This window comes from Oryctolagus cuniculus, chromosome 7 (assembly GCF_051225735.1).
Source record: "Oryctolagus cuniculus isolate XC-2025 breed Fujian yellow rabbit chromosome 7, ASM5122573v1, whole genome shotgun sequence".
Classification (NCBI taxonomy): Eukaryota; Metazoa; Chordata; class Mammalia; order Lagomorpha; family Leporidae; genus Oryctolagus; species Oryctolagus cuniculus.
Window position 1 is genome coordinate 31,624,282 of NC_142873.1, and position 19,425 is coordinate 31,643,706.

General features: G+C 52.6%; 1 protein-coding gene across 2 annotated transcripts; it reads left to right on the top strand.

Annotated features, from left to right (window-relative positions):
- Positions 1 to 230: 230 nt before the first annotated feature.
- Positions 231 to 14,743, top strand: CREG1 (cellular repressor of E1A stimulated genes 1). 2 transcript variants are annotated; one of them, XM_008264121.5, is made up of 4 exons: positions 231 to 608; positions 8,326 to 8,445; positions 10,343 to 10,527; positions 13,460 to 14,743. In XM_008264121.5, exons 1-4 carry the CDS (start codon positions 255 to 257, stop codon positions 13,461 to 13,463), a joined length of 663 nt encoding a protein of 220 aa, XP_008262343.1. In that variant the 5' UTR covers positions 231 to 254; the 3' UTR covers positions 13,464 to 14,743. The 2 variants fall into 2 exon arrangements, with proteins under 2 accessions (XP_008262343.1, XP_051713132.1); XM_051857172.3 differs by lacking the exon at positions 13,460 to 14,743 and having other exon boundaries at positions 10,343 to 10,531.
- Positions 14,744 to 19,425: the final 4,682 nt, after the last annotated feature.

Sequence of the window (19,425 nt, forward strand, 5' to 3'; positions counted from 1 at the left end):
ACCCAAGCAAAACAAAGATCCCACATAGGACTAAGTCGCGGTGCTTGATGAGGGTGGAGCGGAGCGCGTAGAAGGCGGATAAACAAATCGCTTCTGCAGCAGGTGGCGGAGGGGACGACAGACCCCGCCCCCCTCTTCCTGCTCCGCGCTCATTGGCCCTTCAGGGGGCGGGGCCTGTCCTGGGGGCGGGGCCAGAGCGCCCCTTGTCCACCCGCGGCCCAGGCCCGGCCGGGATTCTCGCCGTAGGCACAGCCATGGCCGGCCGCGCTCTCGGGTCTGCGCGCGCGCTGCTCGCCGCCCTGCTGGCGCTGGCGCTGTGGGCGCTGCTGGTGTCGCCGGCGCGGGGCCGCGGCGGCCGGGACCACGGGGACTGGGATCTGGCCAAGCTGCTGCCGCCGCTGCCGCCCCGCGAGGACGCGGCGCGCGTGGCCCGCTTCGTGACGCACCTCTGCGACTGGGGCGCGCTGGGCACCATCTCCACGCTGGAGGCGGTGCGTGGCCAGGCCTTCGCCGACGTGCTCTCGCTCAGCGACGGGGTCCCCGGAGGGAGCACCGGCGTGCCCTACTTCTACCTGAGCCCGCTGCAGCTCACCGTGGGCAACCTGCAGGTGAGCCCCCGGGCCGCGGCGGCGTCGGGGCGCTGGGGGAGCGGCTGCCCGCGCGGGAGCGCGTGGCTCCTCCAGATAGGACTGAACCCGGCGCAAACAACCGCCTCGGGTGTCGTCGCCAGCCAGGTCGGCATTGCAGCGTCCCAGGTGTTGGGGAAGCCAGGGCCGGGAACTTGACTCACGCCCCCGCGCTGGGAGACGCACCTGGGAGAATTACTTCCCAGCACCCCAGGACGTCTCGTCTCGCTGTGTCTGCATTTCCTGGGCCCATATTTTGCTACAGGGTTTTCAGGGCGCAGACCTGGTGGATAGTTAAGCACTTTGCAGAGGTGACTTTGGGTTTCTTGTTCCCACCTCTCTTTCTGAATTAAGAATTTTCCCTTCAGCAGCAAAAAGCTCACAGACAACACCGTGGGAAGCAGACTGATTTATTATTATTATTGAAAGATTTTATTTGTTTCAGAGGCAGAGACAGAGAGGTCTTCCATCCGCTGGTTCACTCCTCAAATGGCCACAATGGCTGGAGCTGGGCCAATCTGAAGCCAGGAGCCAGGAGCTTCTTCCAGGTCTCCCACATGGGTTCAAGGATCCAAGGGCTTGGACCATCTTCTGCTGCTTTCCCGGAAGCATTGACAGGGGAGCTGTTGGAAGTGGAGCAGCTGGGAGTTGAACCAGCAACCATGTGGGATGCCGGCGCTGCAGGCAGCGGCTTTACTGGCTATGCCACAGCTCCAGGCCCCAGCAGACTGATGGAAAGCACATCTGCTCCCCACTTTCTGGGCCAGGGCCCAGGGCCCAAGCCTGCAACTCTGGTGGACCTCTGCTGTCCCAAGGGCAGGGCCTCGGACGCACATCTCTGAGACTAGAGTCACACAGAGCCTAGGAATGGGGCCTGATTTGATAAGACGGTCCTTTTGACAAAGACCAGGCCGTCCTCAAGTTCCACTCTCCGTTCATGGTCCCATTCTGCAGATGAAGAACATGAGGCTTGTTGGGGTTGTCACCCACCCAAAGCCAGCTCACAGTCTGGTGGGCCAGGGGCAACCTACGTCCCCACACACTGGTGTTCTTTGGCCCACACAGAATTCTGTTTTGCTTTTGTTAAGTTAGAATTAGTTTACAACATTGAAAATTCAGATTTTACTTAAGTCTGAATTTCTACCTCTTCTTGAAAAACTGGAAGGTGGCTTGACCTTGACCTTGAGGGCCTACATTCTGGGAGCGAAAGCAGGAGTGGCTGTTCCCTTTAGCCAAAGCCCAGATGCCCCTGCCTGCCATTTTCCTATTCTCAGCTCTCTCCACTCCCTTAGGGATTTACCCAACACAGCTAACTCTACTTCACTGCTGCTCAACTTTGGCTGCAGGTCAGTGTCCTGGAAGACGTGGGAAAATGCGACTGCTGTGCCAAGGCCTTTTGTTAAAGGCCCATTTGATTCTAAACTCGCCCTCAAAATAACTTCCTGATAATAATTCTAATGGAGGAGAGAGAGAGAGAGAGATGGAAACACCATAGCCATACATAATCAAATAAATAAGTAAATACCTTTGGGAGATATGAATGGAGTTTGGCGCAGTAGTTAAGATACTGTTTGGGGGTGCTGGCATCACCTGTCAGAGGGCCTGGGGCTGAGTCTCAGCTCCAGCTTCCTGCTAATGCACACCCTCGGGGGCAGCAGGTGGCACTTGAGTCCCTGTCACCCACATGGGACGTCCGGATTGAGTTCCATCCTCCTGGCTCCAGGCTGGCCCAGCCCTGGCTTTCGCAGGTGCCCGCACAGTGAATCAGCAGATGGCAGTCCTCTCTGTCTCGACCTTTCTGGGTAGGTAGACAGACAGACAGATAAGATAGATTTGTGAGATAACTAGGCAGCTTCGGTCACCACCCCCTCTCAGGAGTGAGGGAATGAAAACGCACATGCAGGCAGCTCTGCCTAGGCAAGGCCTGCTCGAGGCCTCAGCCAGCCTGAAGACTTCCAGCCCCTCTGCACTCCAAGGCAATTTTCGGGGATTGTGTCTCTCGGGGATTTTGAGGCAGGAGATGGCTAAAGGTTAATGGGGGAGGCAAAAAGAAAGAAGAACATTTCAGAGTTATAAAGTTAAAAATCTGCTTATTTCTCTTCCTGTTGGAGATGTTGCTTACTTAAGATCATGGCCCAACAAAGAAAAGGAAAAACAACACAGTTAGGTTACATCCTGAGAAACGTATGTCCCCAAGAGATAGGAAAGTTAAACATCACCTGTTTGCCTGTCTGTTTATGAATCGTGCCATAGTGGGTAGAGCCTCCACCTGCAGGGCCGGCATCCCATGGGGGCACCAGTTTGCATTCTGGCTGCTCCACTTCACATCCACCTCCTTGCTAACAGCCTGGAAAAAGCAGCCGAAGATGGTCCAAGTGTTTGGGCTCGTGTCACCCGTGTGGGTTACCTGGGTGAAACTCCTGGCTTTGACCTGGCCCAGCCATGGCTGTTGCAGCCATCTGGGGAGTGAACCAGTAGATGGATGATAACTCTGTGTCTCCCTCCCTCTCTCTCTGTAACTCTGCCTTTCAAATCGCATACAGGCCCCATTTGTCTAGTGACATCTCCCAAGGATTGCCACAAAGATTGCTTACTGGAGATAAAATTCCTTAAGAAATTCCTAACTTAGATTAAATCTTGGGGAACACCTGTTTAAACAAAAAGCTTCCCAAAGGATCGATGTCACAAGGGACAAAACAGGAAAGGACAAAACAACAAATGGCTCAAATGAGATTGAGACACAACTCTCAGTTCCCCATCACAAAAAAATCCAGCCTCCCGGTGGTTTCCATGGTAACCCTCCTCTGCCCCTCACCCTGAATAGACTCTCAGCCCTGACAGCCCAGGGTGCGCCTGAGTCCTCACTGTCATGTGCAGTGCGCACCCCCGTATTCTCAGAGGTATACTTTTTTTTGGAGTAAACTATTGCTGTCTTTTCCAAGAAAAAGATTCAGGAGCAGGGGCTCTTCTGACAGCAGCCGCTGATGGCTGTCAGGTAGGGCTCCAGCCCAGGTCTCTGCCACCTTGAGAAAGAGACATTGGTGAGCAACCCACTTGGGAGTTCTGGTTTCCACACTAGCCCTGAAAGGCGAGGCCACGTTAGAATTTCTCTGACTCTGATTCTGTCAACTCCCTCCCTCCCCACTGTGGACATCCAGGGTGCACTTCCTGTCTTGTGCTTGAGGGTGTAGAATAATTTGGAAGGAATGAGGAGGCCTGGGTGTGGCCCACTTCTCCTGGGTAAACGCCTGTGCTTTGGCACTCAGCGATCACTGGAGAGCCCTGAGTGGATTGGCAGCCAGGATGCTTCACTGGGTTTTGTCTTGGTGGCATTTTTTTCTTGTTTGTTTAAAGATTTATTTATTGATTTGAAAGGCAGAGTTACAGAGAGGTGGGGGTAGGGGGGGAAAGAGAGAGAGAGAGAGAGGTCTTTTATCCACCAGTTCACTCCCCAAATGGTTGCAACGGCCAGACCTCGGCCAGGCCAAAACTAGGAGCCAGGAGCTTCTTCTGGGTCTCCCACATGGATGCAGGGGCCCAAGCACTTGGGCCATCTTCTACTGCCTTCCCAGGCCATTGCAGAGAGCTGGATCGGAAGTGGAGCAGCCAGGACACAAACTGGTGCCCATATAGGGTGCCTGCCGCAACCCCGTTTTGGTGTGCTTCCTCAGAAGATCATGTACACTCTTGGGCTGCACTTCCACTTACTAAGATTCACTTCCAAATTTGTGTCCCCTTCTGACCTCTTTGAAGTTCTGTGTTTCTGCTCGTGTGTCACTTTTACTTCCTTGGTGTGCCACCATCTTGGGCATCAGTCAGCCCTGCCGCTCCCTCCTGCTCCTGAAACCAGCTCCCCTTTGTTAGGCTTTAGGATTTCTGGGGCTCCAAGGAGGCAGGGGGGGCAGCCAGTTAAAGCAGAGCAGACTTTATTTTAGGGGGACGGGGTGGGGGAGGTACAGAGAATGGAGGTTCAGCCTGTCCAGACAGAGGGCAGCGGGAAGGGACTCTCCCATTACTGGTGATGAACCCTGGTGCCTACAACATCAGGGTGGAGGGTGAACGTTCAGAGACTGGTTACAGGGCTGGGTGCGGGGGAGCAAGCAGCTGGGGCCACTGAGAATGCAAATGGGTTGTAGGGGTGAGAGACAGAGGGCGAGGGGGAAGAAGGGGTGGTGTCTTGGAAGGCAGCGGCTGAGAGCAGGGCCGCGTGCTGAGGGAGAGGAAGGAGACCGGCAGAAGGAAGGACTGAGAAGTAGTTTTGGAGCGTGAGGCAGATTTTTAGCTGGGTGCAGGGGAGGGGGAGGGGAAGGGGAGGGAGAGGGTGGGCTTCTGATGTTTCCTACGGAGGAGAGTCTGGTAGGTGACGCGTGAAGAGCGATTGTGGAGAAAGAGAAATACCTGGACGCAGGGAACCCCAGAGCCCTTTCCAGCGCTGTTGATGAAGTTGAGTCTCGGGGTGGGGGGGGTCAAAGGTCCCCTTTCTGGACCACTGACTACTGCGTAGGAGCATGTAGAAAGTGAGGGGGGTACGTTCCAGCGGGTCAGACACGGAGGGAGGAGGAAGAGCCATGAGCATCCTCGAAACCTCTTTCTCCACCTTACAGTGGTGAGACAGTCTCTGAACCCCAAGCTTCCCCAGGGTTAGAGACGCTCAGGCCACAGGGGCCACAGAGGGACCCCGACCAGCGCTAGGATTATCAGACGGCAGACGGAGCATGAAGTGCCGGGACTCAGGAATTCACCGTCCTTCCAGGACTGACCGATGTGTCAGAGGAGCAGGGGACAGGCGGAGGTTCCCCACGGGGTTCAGCACCTAAATGTTAGCTTTTAGGACTTTTAGGGTTCCAAGAGGGCGAGGAGACAGCCAGTTAGAGAAAACTGAATGGGAGTGGTGGTAAAGAGAGTGGGGGTTGAACCTGCCCGGACTGAGGGCAGGGGCTTTGAAGCCAGGCTTTATTCTGTTTGGGCAGTAGGCATCCTACCACACCACCCCCCATCCCCCCCGCCTCTTTTTTTTTTTTTTTTTTAAAGATTTATCTATTTGAGAGGCAGAGTTATAGACAGAGAGAGGGAGATACAGAGAGAGAGAGAGAGAGAGAGAGAGCACTCTTCCATCCACTGTTTCACTCCCCAGATAGCCACAACAGAGCTTCTTCCAGGTCTCCCACGAAGGAGCAGGGGCTAAAACACTTGTATTATCTTCCACCGCTTTCCCAAGAGCATTAGCAGGGAGCTGGGTGGGAAGTGGAGCAGCCAGGACTCAAACCAGTGACCATTTGGGATGCCGGTGCTGCAGGCAGAGACTTAACCTACTAGGCTACAGTGCCAGGCCCAGAGTCCCTTCTTAAGCGGCTTATTGGGAGAGGTGCAGAGCCCACGTGGACCCAGAGGAGGTGTTAGGGGAAGTGCAGAAAGGCTGCGTGCTGGAGTTCACAGTCTTGTCTTAGCGGTGTGGAGTGTTGCAGTGCGAGGCTTTCCAGAGCATTAAACAATCCACTCGCCTTTAGGTTACCTGTCTGCCCCCAGCTCCGCTGGCCTGGGGGTTTAGGCCCACAGGTTGTAGCACTGTTGATCCTCGCTCTGATGTTGAGGGACTTTCTCAGCAGTCGGAGCTGCTGTTCCCTCACCTCCCGAAATCCTGCCGATTTTTTCTTTGCTTTCTTTGCTCCCATCTGTATTCCTTCCTCTGTTTCTACCACCCGTCCTTGGGCTAAGTCCCTGTCACCTCATGCCTAGGAGTACCAGGAGAACTCTTCAAGTTGCCTCCCTGACGGCCGTGCCCACCTGATGTCCATAGTGAGAGGCCTCTCAGAGCACCGCCCTCCGCCCAGAACTCAACCACAGCCCACGCATAAGGATCCCCGGGTGCTATCGATACCTGGGGTAGCCCGGGACACCTGCGTCCCCCGAGGAGTAGCTGGTGTGAGTCGGCTCTGCTGCCAATTCCAGCTTCCTGCTGACACAGACCTTGGGAAGCGGCGGGTGTGGCTCGGGAGGCCGGGCCCCTGGCTGCCACAGGGGAGACCTGGATGTTGTTCCTAGCCTCTGACTTCAGTCTGGCCCAGCCCCACCTGCTGTGGGTATTTCAAGAATGAACCAGAACAGATGGCAGCACTAGTGTTTCTCTCTCTCTCCCCCCACTTCCCGTTTAAAATGAATAAAAACAAATAATTTTTTTAAAAAATGCAACAACCTGGCTGGGGAATGGCCTGGGGATCATGTAAGTGGCCTTGGAAGCCCTGGCCTGCAAAATCCCACCTGGACTCGCGAGCTTGGATTTGAGCCCCTCTCACCCACCCCCTAAAACCCCCCTCCAAAAGCCCCTCTTTTCCAGCCAATCCACTTTCTCGTCGCGTCTTGCGCTTTCCCAGTTTTGGAGTTCTTGCAGTCCTCCTTCCCTCTACCTCCTCCCACTTCGGTCTTGATTTTGACCTTTGGTTTAGGATGTGTTTCCTCCAAGCCATGCTGACACCCACGTCTCGGTTTCCCATCGCCTAACCTTAGCCTGTGTCTCCCTCTTGACCAGATTGTAGACTCGCAGAGGGAAGAGGCCTTACCTCCATCCTCCCTCGCTCCCACGGCCTTGCCCAGTAGCTTCTAGAAAGCAAATACTTGGCTACATGGGTTCAAGGAGCTCTCTTGACGACTCACCCCTACAGACAGCACAACTCTTGACCAAGACCCTTAGGGTGGAAAGAGCTAAAGAGTCTGCAATGCACCACGTGAATGCTGCTGCCACAGGTCAGTCAACAGTGCCTTTTATGAAGCTGATTTCCGAATAAGAAAGAATTAGGAAATTTGTTTGCTTTTTTTTAATCTGAGGCAAAAGTTCTTCTCTTGTCGCCACAGCAGGGATAAGCAACTTCTCCAGTGTTTTGGAAGTCACATGGCAGTTTCTGCTAACATAAGATAACCACACAGCATGACTCAGCTACTTTCTTGCTTAAGTTGTGTAACTAGTTAGTTGGCGGAATATTTGAGGTCATTTTTTTCTTCTTTTTAAAGATTTATTTATTTATTTGAAAGGCAGAGGCAGAGAGAGAGAGGTCTTCCATCCCCTGGTTCATTCCCCAAACTGCCACAATGGCCAGAGCTGTGCCAATCCGAAGCCAGGAGCCAGGAGCTTCTTCTGGGTCTCCCATGCAGGTGCAGGGGCCCAAGGACTTGGATCATCTCTCACTGCTTTCCTAGGCCATAGCAGGGAGCTGGATTGGAAGTGGAGCAGCCAGGACTCAAATGGCACCCAAATGGGATGCTGGCACTGCAGGCAGTGGCTTTACCCACTACACCACAGCATTGGCCCTGGTCGTTATTTTCATGCACTGGTTTCATGTTAAGAGTTTAACCCTTTAGCTCTTTCAACGAAGACTAGAGACCACTCTTACCTTTGGGTGCTATAATTATAATTGCCCTGATGAATATGGAACAGATTCAGAGTTTAAGGGAAAAAACCTATGTGACAATAATTCTCCTGAGTTAGTTCATTTTAAATATGAACACTTCCTTTTTGCAAGGGGATGTCAGGCTCAGTCCCTGTCCAGGAAGTATTTTTCCCCTGAGTAGAAAGTAGTCTTTTACAATTCACTGCCGCGTGGAAGAATGGCCCAGCTCTAGGGACTTAATGTGTGTAACTCGTGAAATTTATTGCCTGTCCAGAAACCATATTTCACCCGAGCGGGACTTCACTTTCTCTCCACAGGAGAATCCCCACGCCACGCTGCTCCTGTCTTTGGCACAGACGAATTTCTGCAAGAAAAAGGGGTTTGATCCCCAAAGTCCCCTTTGTGTCCACATCATGCTGTCCGGATCTGTGATGAAGGTAAGGAGCTGCCCTCTGGGGAGGGGCAGGGCTCTCGGAGAGCATTGTTCATTCATTGCCAGCGAGAGAAGGGATCCTGTGAAATAAAGCGTGGTTGATTTTGATTGAGACGCGGTTAGCGTGTGTCCTAACATGAGGGAACTTCGGAAAGGTCATGGAAAGTGCATGTTAGGAAAGTGCATGGTTTTCAAAATTTTTCACCAAAATATGGTTATTTAGATCCATTTTCTTTTTCTTTAAGATTTATTTATTTGAAAGGCAGATTGTTAGAGAGAGAGAGAGAGAGAGAGGTCTTCCACCTGCTGGTTCACCTCCCGAATGGCAGCAACCTCAGGATCTGGGCGGATCCGAAGCCAGGAGCCAGGAGCTTCTTCCGGGTCTCCTACACAGCTGCAGGGGCCCAAGGACTTGGGCCATCTTCTACTGCTTTCCCAGGCCACAGCAGAGAGCTGGATCGGAAGTGGAGCAGCCAAGACTCAAACCGGCACCCATATGGGATGCTGGCACTCCAGGTGGAGGCTTTACCAGCTACGCCACAGTGCTGGCCCCCTAGTTCCATTTCCTATGAACTTTCTGAAGTACTCTCATTGATGCGATTCTATTAAAACTAAACATTGAATCTGTTGGTTCTATATAAGTGTTCGAAAGATATTTTAATGAACGATTTTCTGAAGCCACAGACATAATGACTATAAAGCACCTAAATAAAATTCTCTTTGCTAAGGAGCACCCATCAACCAAAGCCCACCCCTTCACCATGTTTCACACTCTCTGTCACTTCCCTTGTCTCAGCTTCTTTTTTTTTTCTTTTTCTTTTTCTTTCTTCCTTTTTATTTATTTATTTATTTTTTTGACAGGTAGAGTTATAGACAGTGAGAGGGAGAGAGAGAGAGACAGAGAAAGGTCTTCCTTCCATTGGTTCACTCCCCAAATGGCTGCTGCGGCCGGCGTGCTGCGCCGATCTGAAGCCAGGAGCCAGGTGCTTCTTCCTGGTCTCCCATGCGGTTTCAGGGCCCCAGCATCTGGACCACCCTCTACTGCCTTCCCGGGCCACAGCAGAGAGCTGGACTGGAAGAGGAGCAACCAGGACTAGAACCCGGTGCCCATATGGGATGCCGGCGCCACAGGCAGAGGATTAACCAAGTGAGCCACGGTGCCAGCCCCTTGTCTGAGCTTCTTGTTTCCGTATCCTAACAATGGCTAAGAGCAGAAGGTGCACCAAGTAGGCCAACGAGAGAAGTGTTGGCTCCTAAAAGTCTAGAAGTAAGCTTCGCCAGTTTGGGATGAGTGTGGCCTGGAAGAGGTTGAATGGAGTTGCAGGCAGGGCCGTGGAGCAGGACCCCACTGTGGAACCAGCAGATTTGCTTCTGGCCTCCTCCTCGATGACGGTGAGCTCCTCGGAGAAGTTGCATTTGCCGTCTGGATATTCCGTGTGGACAGGGAGAGGAGCCATGGTGCCCCTTCCAAAGATTGTGACCATTTGTTTGCACGCACTTACAGACATGCTTATTAACATGTGCGCGTCATGGAGTGAGTATCCCAGTGGCACGTGCCGCAGGCACCAGTACCCTTCTGTGAAAGCGCCTTGTGCCAGTTGTTCTGGGAGCTCAGAATGACTGGTGATGCAGGTTGGTCATAGCGATGGTTTCCCACCTCGCCGCACCTGCTGTCGCCAGCACCTGCCGTCTTCCTTGTTCTCGGCACTCCTCGAGCTTCCTTCATTTGCTCTCGGTTCTTTAAGACCAGGGTTTGCAACTAGCCGAACTCTGGGGATTTGTAGAATGCTAGAAACACATATTCTTTTTTTTTTTTTCAAGAAACATTTTTTTCTTTCTTTATTAAAAAACCAGCAAGTTGCCACTGCTGTAAGCCTGTTTGTCTCACTGATGTCCTTTAGGTGAATGAAACAGAAATGGACTTTGCAAAGCTCTCACTATTCACGCGGCACCCGGAGATGGAGACCTGGCCTTCCAGCCATAACTGGTTCTTTGCCAAGTTGAACATAACCAATATTTGGGTCCTGGACTACTTTGGTGGGCCTAAAATCGTGACACCTGAGGAATATTACAATGTCACCTTTCAGTAAGTATTCACACATAGTTCACCTCTAGAAGTACAGCCCTTGTCAGTGGGCTGCAGCCTTCCGGGGGGAGCCATTTCCGTGCCGTGGGCCCTTTTGGTAGACTGGTGAAGCCTATGACCCCTCCTCAGAGTATTTTTAAATGCATGAAATACCTAGGAATATAAAGGAAACACATTTATAAAAACATTTTTAAATGTTTGCTGTAGTAATATCTTGCCTTTATAACATTATATGAGATCAAATAGTCTGTAAGTTTTTTAAAAAATTATTTAATTGAGCGGCAGAGTAACAGAGATGGAGAGAGAGACAAAAAGAGATTTTCCAACTGTTGGTTCACTCCCCAAATGATCACGATGACCAGGGGCTGGACCAGGTCAAGGCCAGGAGCATGGAACTCTATCTGGGTCTCCCACATGGGTGCAGGGGCCCAAACATGTGGGCCATCCTCTGCTGCTTTCCCAGGCATATTAGCAGGGAGCTGGATCAGAAGTGGAGCAGCCGGGACTTGAACCAGCTCCCTGATATGGGATGTTGGTGTTACAAGCAGTGGCTTAACCTGCTGCACCACCACGCTGGCCCCTGTAACTTGGCTTTCAAAGTAGTGAGGACTGAAGACCGTGTTGTGTCACACCCATAACGTGAGATGACATCATCTGTGACTTCTGTATTGCCCTTAGAGATGGTCCCAGATACACACGAGGCCACCACTGTGATTTCAAAGGAAATGATACTTCAGTTAGGACTTAATGGAAGTGAGAAAGAGTCCCATGCAGGGTCACTGCGCCCCTAAACCCGGACTGCAGGCCGGGGCGCAGGTTGTAACCTTGTCCTTTTTTTTTTTTTTTTTTTTTTTTAAAGATTTATTTGTTTTATTTGAAAGGCAGAATTACAGAGAGGCAGAGAGAGAGAGGTCTTCCACCTTCTGGTTCATTCCCCAAATGGCCGCAATGGCCTGAGCTGAGCCAATCCAAAGCCAGGAGCCAGGAGCTTCTTCCAGGTCTCCCACGCGAGTGCAGGGGCCCAAGGACTGGGGCCATCTCCTGCTTTCCCAGGCCAGAGCAGAGAGCAGGATCGGAAGTGGAGCAGCTGGGGCTCGAATCGGCACCCATGTGGGATGCTGGCACTATAGGTGGCGGCTTTACCCACTACGCCACAGCGCTAGCCCCTTGTCTCCCTTCTACTCCTGCCCTTCCGGTTACCTGCCCGCTGGCAGGCCAGACCCCAAATCTGCTGTGATTTACAATGTACTTCTCCTTGCAGTGCCCGCCTGCGGTTTGAGGTGGGGGGAGATCAGGGTGAGGAGCCCCAGGCAGATGTGTGTGCTGGAATTTTTAGCATTTGTGTATCCCGGTTTTATCCTATGGTGGGAGGGTGCCGTGGCGAACCTCTCCCTCCCTATCATGCTCATCCGTTCCTTGACAGTAGAGCTGGGGGACCAGGATAGCACGTGGCCCAGAGCAGGTGTCCAGGAAGCACTGGCTGTTTGTCAGGCTGGTTGTCTCTGACCAAGACTCCGGCAGGCCTGGTGTCTGTTTGGTTGCCACACGTTCCGGGCGAGAGACACGGGCACTCCTCTGCCGCCATGCTGCCCTGCAGGGACCGAGAGGTGACAGTTACAGCAGGATGACCAGTTACAGCAGGATGACAGGGCATTGGGCTATCCAGCATGAGAATAGCAGGGTTGGGCTTTGAGGTTAAAGTTCACTTTCCTGGGATACAGCAGTTAGCTTTGTATGTGCCCTAGGGCAGCACCATCTGAATAACAAAACTCTGTTTTCTCCTAAGTCCCCACCCTGAAAGAGAGAGTAAAGTACTTACTTTGAGGCTCCCACTTGATAATGGAACTTTTTCTCCTTGTCCCGAGAGGAGCAGAGTGTGCCCTCCGGGGTCCAGGAATGAGCAGTGCCCTCAGCCGCTGTCTGGCCAGGTGCCTCTGATGGACACATTGTCCACTCAGAGTCTATGAGCGGAACTCCCCCAGGCCACTCTCCCTGTTTGCCACCAGAACTGTTGAATTGAGAGAGGCTGGGGGTTGCCCACTTTGGGGGGAGCCACTCACAGGGGGCTCACACGCCACCCTGGACCTCCCCTAGATTGGCCGGCCCAGGTCAGCTTCTGGAGATACCCTTTCTCCAGATTGCACAAGCCCCCTGCATCTGAACTCGGTTCCCCTCAGGGGAGCCTGGGAACGTCAGCACAAGTGCGCTTGCTGGGGCTACCGTGCGGCCTGACTGGACCCTGGGATCCAGGAGCACGTTTGCAGGTCAAGTGGAAGGCCTGAGGATGTGGACAAGGGTGTCTGCTGACATGGCGGAGAACGCAGGACTCGGGTGTGAGGCTTCCCTCCTCCTGTCTCAGTGAAGCCGAGCAGCATAGATGCTTGCGCTGGGCCTCACTTGGTCTCCTCTGTCGCATCCAGATATTCCCAGGCAAAGACGAGGGTAACACAGGTGAGGACTGCACACTTGTCCGGTGTCTGTTACCTGCAGGTGGAGTTCCACACAGGGAGGTGGGCTGGGCTCAGCAGAGTTAGGCTCTGGCAGGTCCCTGCTCGTTTGCAGGCCCCTGGCTGCTCTCCACCACCTCAGTCTTTTAAATCTTCCAGTGTTCCTCCTAAGATAACAGCAGCAGCCGCAGCCGTGGGCCTGCTTAGTGCAGGGAAGCGTTTCGTACCTGTGTCAGAATCCTACCAGGTGGGAGCGCCCGCTTGCTAGTGCAGCCTCCTAGACCCCGCCCTGCACCTGTGGGAACCAGAGCCCAGGAATCTGCATTTTAACAAAGTCTGTGCCCCAGAGTGGCCACCGTCAGCTCAACATCTTAACCTTTCAGACCAGAAACTTTCCCCAGCGTTCCCTAGAATGATCTAGCTTTTAGGATTTGTCAACCCACTTTAGTGAAATAATACTTGCTCCTCTCTCTTCCTCTTTCTAGGTGAAGCAGAGGACGGCGAGTTTAAGCCCCTGTGCTGATTCTGGGGCTGGCTCTTACATACCAGAAGGGCTTCTGGTCTACCTGGACAGTTTCCTCCGAGTATTAGCCGGCTTTCCATCATGCACTGGTTTGCTTGCTTGCTTATTTCCAGAGGAGTTGGCCCGCGACTGAATTTCATGGGGGATGTGGCTGCTGGAAGTTTTTCGCACATCGAAGGCATTTTCACAGAGAAAAAGAGCTGATTCTAATAAAAGAAGTGTTTGGCCAGTTCCAGTGGTTTTCCCAGTGGTGCTGCAGGAAGGGGAGCAGGTGCCGGGTTTAGAGTGTGCCCTGGCGTCGGAGGGCCCGGGCCGTGTCCTTTACGCTGGAAGCCGCTGTGCTGGGGACAGTGGTGTCTCCTCCACCACAGCCTCCTGGACCGCCTGCGCTCCCGTAACAGCGTTCCTTGGCGACAGTCTCGCCAGAGCAGACCGCGAGGAAACATCAGCAGGGTCTCCTCCCGATCCCGGGCATTGCTGATCCCCTACAGGGCGAAACCACATCCTACACAGAACTGTAAGAAAGCTTTTCCTTGCTAAGCGACACTTGGAACAACAACAACAACAAAAGTTCATGCACCCTTTCCTTCATTTGATTTCCCCAACCTAAGTGGACGCCATGTAATCAGACTCCTCCACTGGAAACACAGGTGCCCATACATGGTGCTATTGTGATGCTCCACAAAGGGGTTGTGGAAGAGAGAGGAGAGGCTGCCCGTGTGTTCCCGGTGTCCTTTGATCAGTGGCGCTCACCGGGGCAGGAACCAGCTTCAGCAGGGGCCCAAGCCCCCTCTGCGGTCACGCCCCCTGGGTAACACTGCTGCCAGGGGCCCAGGCCCCTCCGCAGCCACGCCCCCTGGGTAACACTGCTGCCAGGGGCCCAGGCCCCTCCTCAGCCACGCCCCCTGGGTAACACTGCTGCTCCTATCCCAGTACTGCTACCTAGATCAGCTCATCAGGACAGGAACACGGCACTTAAAAAGCATCGTAGTTCTACAGAGGAAGACACTGTTTAGTGTCGTTACCTATGTCAGTGATTCCTCTGAAGGAGGTGTGGCAGGAACCAAGCCATTGAATCCTTAAATGGCCCAAGGAAAGAACCCGCCTCTGAGCCATTGTGTTTGGCAACTGCAGAATGAACTGAAATCCAGCAAACAGCTTCTGTTTCGGAAAAGTAACGTCTTTTAAACTTAGTAAAATAGACTCGCTCTAAGCACCGGTGATTAAAAGCAACATTTCCATGAAATGTGTTGGATTTATTTTCTTAAACCTGGGTATTAATATTTATTATGCTTTGTTTCATTGTGCACCGTTGAAAGCCGTGTGTATTTTTATTTTAGCATGCTTTTTAAATCAGCCACTGCTGTTCTAGAGTGAAGCAAATAATATCATTTTTCCCAAGGGCAAAAAAAAAAAAAAAAAAAAAAACCTCATGTGTCCTAAAATTTTGGAGATGGTCCACATACAGTGTGACAGAATTGGATTGAGGGGGTGGTGTGGCACAGTGGGTTGAGCCACTGCTTGTGACGTGGGCTTCCCGTTTTCAGCTGCTGGTTTGAGTCCCAGCTGCTCAGCTTCCAATCCAGCTTCCTTCTAATGCACCTGGGAAGGCAGCAGAAGGTGACCCAAATACTTGGGCCCCTGCCACTCACATGGGAGACCAGGATGGTGTTCCTGGCTTCTGGCTTCACCCTGGCCCAGAGCGCAGCCATCTGGGGAGCGAACCAGCAGATGGAAGATCTCTCTGTCTCTTTCCCTCTCCCTCTCTGTTGCTCTGCCTTTCAAATAAATAATTTTTTAAAAGGAATTGGGTTAAGGACATCCATCACATTTTCTCCCTTTACCGACTTACTATGAGTTTTGTCTTCAACATCTGGCACCACCCAGGACCACATCTGTTTTGAGGAAAGATGCAATTATGCAAAGTCAGGCCACCCAGGTCCCAGGTTTTCATGGCTACAGACTTCCGCTTGCAGAACGTCACTTACATTCTGTTTGGACACAAGAGGGCATCACAGGCTACTTTTTGCACGGATGTGCTTTGCTAGTCAGCCTGGGCCAGGTTGCTGTGAGCTGGGTCGGAGCGGGCTGCCTTGGTAATGATGCCAGAGTGACGGCAGCACAGCTGGGCCGAGAGGCCTGGCCGCCTGCTGCTGCTGGAGGGTCTTCGTGGGGTCACAGTGCCTCCTGCCGTGAGCTCCCCACCCGGCTTAGGTCCCTCTCCCCGCCACCTTCTGCAGAGAAGGGACAGACCCCAGCTTCCACCAGATAGGGCGCAAGAGGGGAGAGCAGGGTGGGCCCCGATCAAGAAACCATAAAACACAGAAAGGGAGTTGCAGAGGAGGCTGGAGGCCGCACCGAACCACGGCCAGCAATCATGGCTTCTTCCACCTTCTGGTCCAGGTTCAGAGTCCTTGCAGCTGTGCAGCGGGTGGGAGGAGGTGGAGAAACATCCCTGATGAAGCAAGGCACAGTACAGTGAGAAGTGCACGCACACTCGGTCTGGAGGTGGTGAACGTCGTGTTCCTTGGTAATCGACGAAGTCGCAGGAAGTGGGGGAGACGCTTACTTGCCTACGTGGGTCGTGCTCTCAGCTTTAGTATGGAGGAAATAGTGCTCCTCTTCCTGCAAATGCTGGTTGGTCAGTGTTTTTGAGGGGAACTCCAGATCATTTCTTGAAAACTGGTGTTCTGTAATTTTTCATCCAAGAAGATGATTTCAAATCCTTTTTGGAATTAAGGGGGGTGGATAATAGCTCAATCACCAATGGTTTTCTTATTTTTTCTAAGTATTTATTGTAATATATTTATACATTTTATATTTATATATTATATTTATTATATATTATATATATATATTTCCTGAAAGGAAAACAGGAGTTGTGTTAACTGAAGGGGAACTAGACAGGCAGAAGCCAAGGGCTATGGGGTAGGCATTTTGCCCAACTGTTAGTACACCTACATCCCAAACCAAGGTTCATGGGTTCGATTCCTACTTCCGGCACCTGGCTACAACTTCCTCCTAATACATAGTCTGGGAGGCAGCACGTGAGGGTTCACGTAATTGGGTTCTTTCCACCCCTGTGAGGAACCTGAACTGAGTTCCCAGCTCCTAGCTTCGGGCTAGACCAGTCCAGCTAGAGAGTGTTTTGTGAATAGCGCTCATCAGCTTCTTAGGGACAAACCCGAATTATCCTTCACTCTTTTAATCTACACGGAAATCCAAATCTAAGCATAGCCCTCTCAGCAATGGACACGAAAGTTGAGTTGGCCCCATCTGCTCAGCAGGCAATGGGCCGATCTGCTGGACAGTCCACCCTGGGGACAGACCCTCCGGGTCCCTTTGCTTGGGCCCTGAGGACTGAGATTGTCAGGAACCGTGGCTCTGACTTCTGGAGGTTGTTTATTTTATTTTATTTTATTTTATTTTAATTTATTTGACAGGTACAGTTATAGACAGAGAAAAAGGTCTTCCTTCCATTGGTTCACTCCCCAAATGACCGATACGGCCGGCGCTATGCCGATCAGAGCCAGGAGCCAGGTGCTTCCTCCTGGTTTCCCATGTGGGTGCAGGAGCCCAAGGACCTGGGCCATCCTCCACTGCCTTTCCGGGCCACAGCAGAGAGCTGGACTGGAAAAGGAGCAACCGGGTGAACCCGGTGCCCATATGGGATGCCGGCGCTGCAGACAGAGGATTAACCAAGTGAGCCATGGTGCCGGCCCCTGGAGGTTGTTTAATAAACTCAAATGAGAGACTTCAAAAAGTTCATGAATTATGGAATTCAAATATGAGTTTATTTTAGTGCAAAAACATTTTGAAATCCATGCATTTTTTTTTTAAGATTTATTTATTTATTTGAAAGGCAGAGTTACACAGAGAAGGAGAGGCAGAGAGAGAGAGAGAGAGAGAGAGGGAGAGAGGTTGGTCTTCCATCTGCTGGTTTACTCTCCAGATGACTGCAATGGACTGAGCTGCGCTGATCCGAAGCCAGGAGCCAGGAGCTTCTTCTGGGTCTCCCATGAGGGTGCAGGGGCCCAAGGGATTGGGCCATCTTCCACTGTTTTCCCAGGCCATAGCAGAGAGCTGGATGAGAAGTGGAGCAGTTGGGACATGAACCAGTGCCCATATGGGATGCCAGCACTGCAGGTGGCAGCTTTACCCACTACGCCACAGCGCCGGCCCCTAGGCACATTTAAACCCAAGCTTGGCAACCTCCATGGAGACTTTGTGTGGCACCCCCGATGTCAGACCGCACGTCACAGGCCTGGAGGCAGGTTTTGTCTCCTGGCCGTTCTGAGCTGCCCTGCTGCAGAGAGTCCTTGGAGAAGCGAAGGACTTGGCGTGAGTTAATGAGCATAGCTTTTATGTTCAGATTTCTGAGACTATGACTCTGTCTTTCTATTCCCAAAACGTGGTGTGGTGATGCTGTTCAAAAATGTCTGAATGAGGGGAGCGCAGCTCAACCACAGCACAGCCTCTGTTCCTCAGTGACTCAGCAGAGGGCATTTGGCACCTGCCAAGGGTCACCCGCACCCTCCCGTGAGATTGTCGAGAGTCACCTGACTCCTCTTTATCCGAGTTCGCTCAGGCTGATGTAACGAACACTGTAGACTGGCTGGCTTAAACGACAGACATTTCTCAGGGTACTGGAGCCTTCAAGTCCAACATCAGGGCTACCCGTATAGTTGGGCTCTGGGGAGGGCCCTCTTCCTGGCTTGCATGGCTGCCTTCTTGCAGGATCTTGGCACGCAGAGAGATTCTTCCCCCCTCCCCACACCCCAGCCCCCTTCCTCTTACAAAGTCAGAGACCTAGCAGATGGGGGCCACTTCCTGGGGACCTAACCTAATCTTACTGACCCCCTAAAGACCCTGTCTCCAGATCGCACATTTGAACTTGTGCAGAACACGGTTCACTCCACAGAGATTGCATGTGGGAGAAAATGAGTGATCAGGGTCTGTCCTCTTTCTTCAACCCAAACCTTTCATCCTCTGGGAACTGCCACCCTCGGGGAGGGGGGGCACCCATGCAAAGGGATTTATCTTCCATGGTCCGCAGTTGATTTTTTTTAACTTTATTTTTATTATTATTATTATTTTTACAGACAGAGTTAGACAGTGAGAGAGAGAGAGAGAGAGACAGAGAGAAAGGTTTTCCTTTTTCCGTTAGTTCACCCCCCAAGTGGCCTCTACGGCCGGCGCATTTCGGCCAGCACGCTGCGCTGATCCGAAGCCAGAAGCCAGGTGCTTCTCTTGGTCTCCCATGCAGGTGCAAAGACCCAAGCACTTGGGCCATCCTCCACTGCACTCCCGGGCCACAGCAGAGAGCTGGACTGGAAGAGGAGCCACCGGGACTAGAACCTGGGGTGCTGGTGCCACAGGCAGAGGATTAGCCTAGTGAGCCGCGGCGCCGGCCACAGCAGAGCATTTTGAATACAGCAGAGGCAGCCTTGGACTGTGGGGAGAAGACCTCTGTGTGGTCCACTGGCGGCCAAGCAGTGGGAACAGCAGGGAGCAGCATGGAGCGGTTAGGAACAGGCTCTGCTGTGTGCATGCCGGCTCCTGACCCAGTAGTGCACTCGCCGTGTGTGGCCCTGGGCAAATCACCCCACTTTTCTGAGCCTGAGGCTCCCTCTGCAGAGCCAGAACAGGTGCTTCCCAGGACAGCGGCATGCCAAAGAGCAAAAATGTCCACTTATTGCTTAGCATAGCGTCTGACTGAGCAGCGACCATGTGGCGCTCAGAACCAGTAAGGGAGGAACCCCAAGCCCTCTCTGTGAGGGTCTGGGGTGCGTCCTTGAAGGACAGTGAGTGTAGGAAGCTAGCACTCTGGCTTTGTGATGGTGCTGCAGAGGGTCAATCCCAGCCCATCACTCACTGTTCCAACTCAGACAAGTTGCCTCCTCTGTGCGAGCTGTGGGATTTGCATTA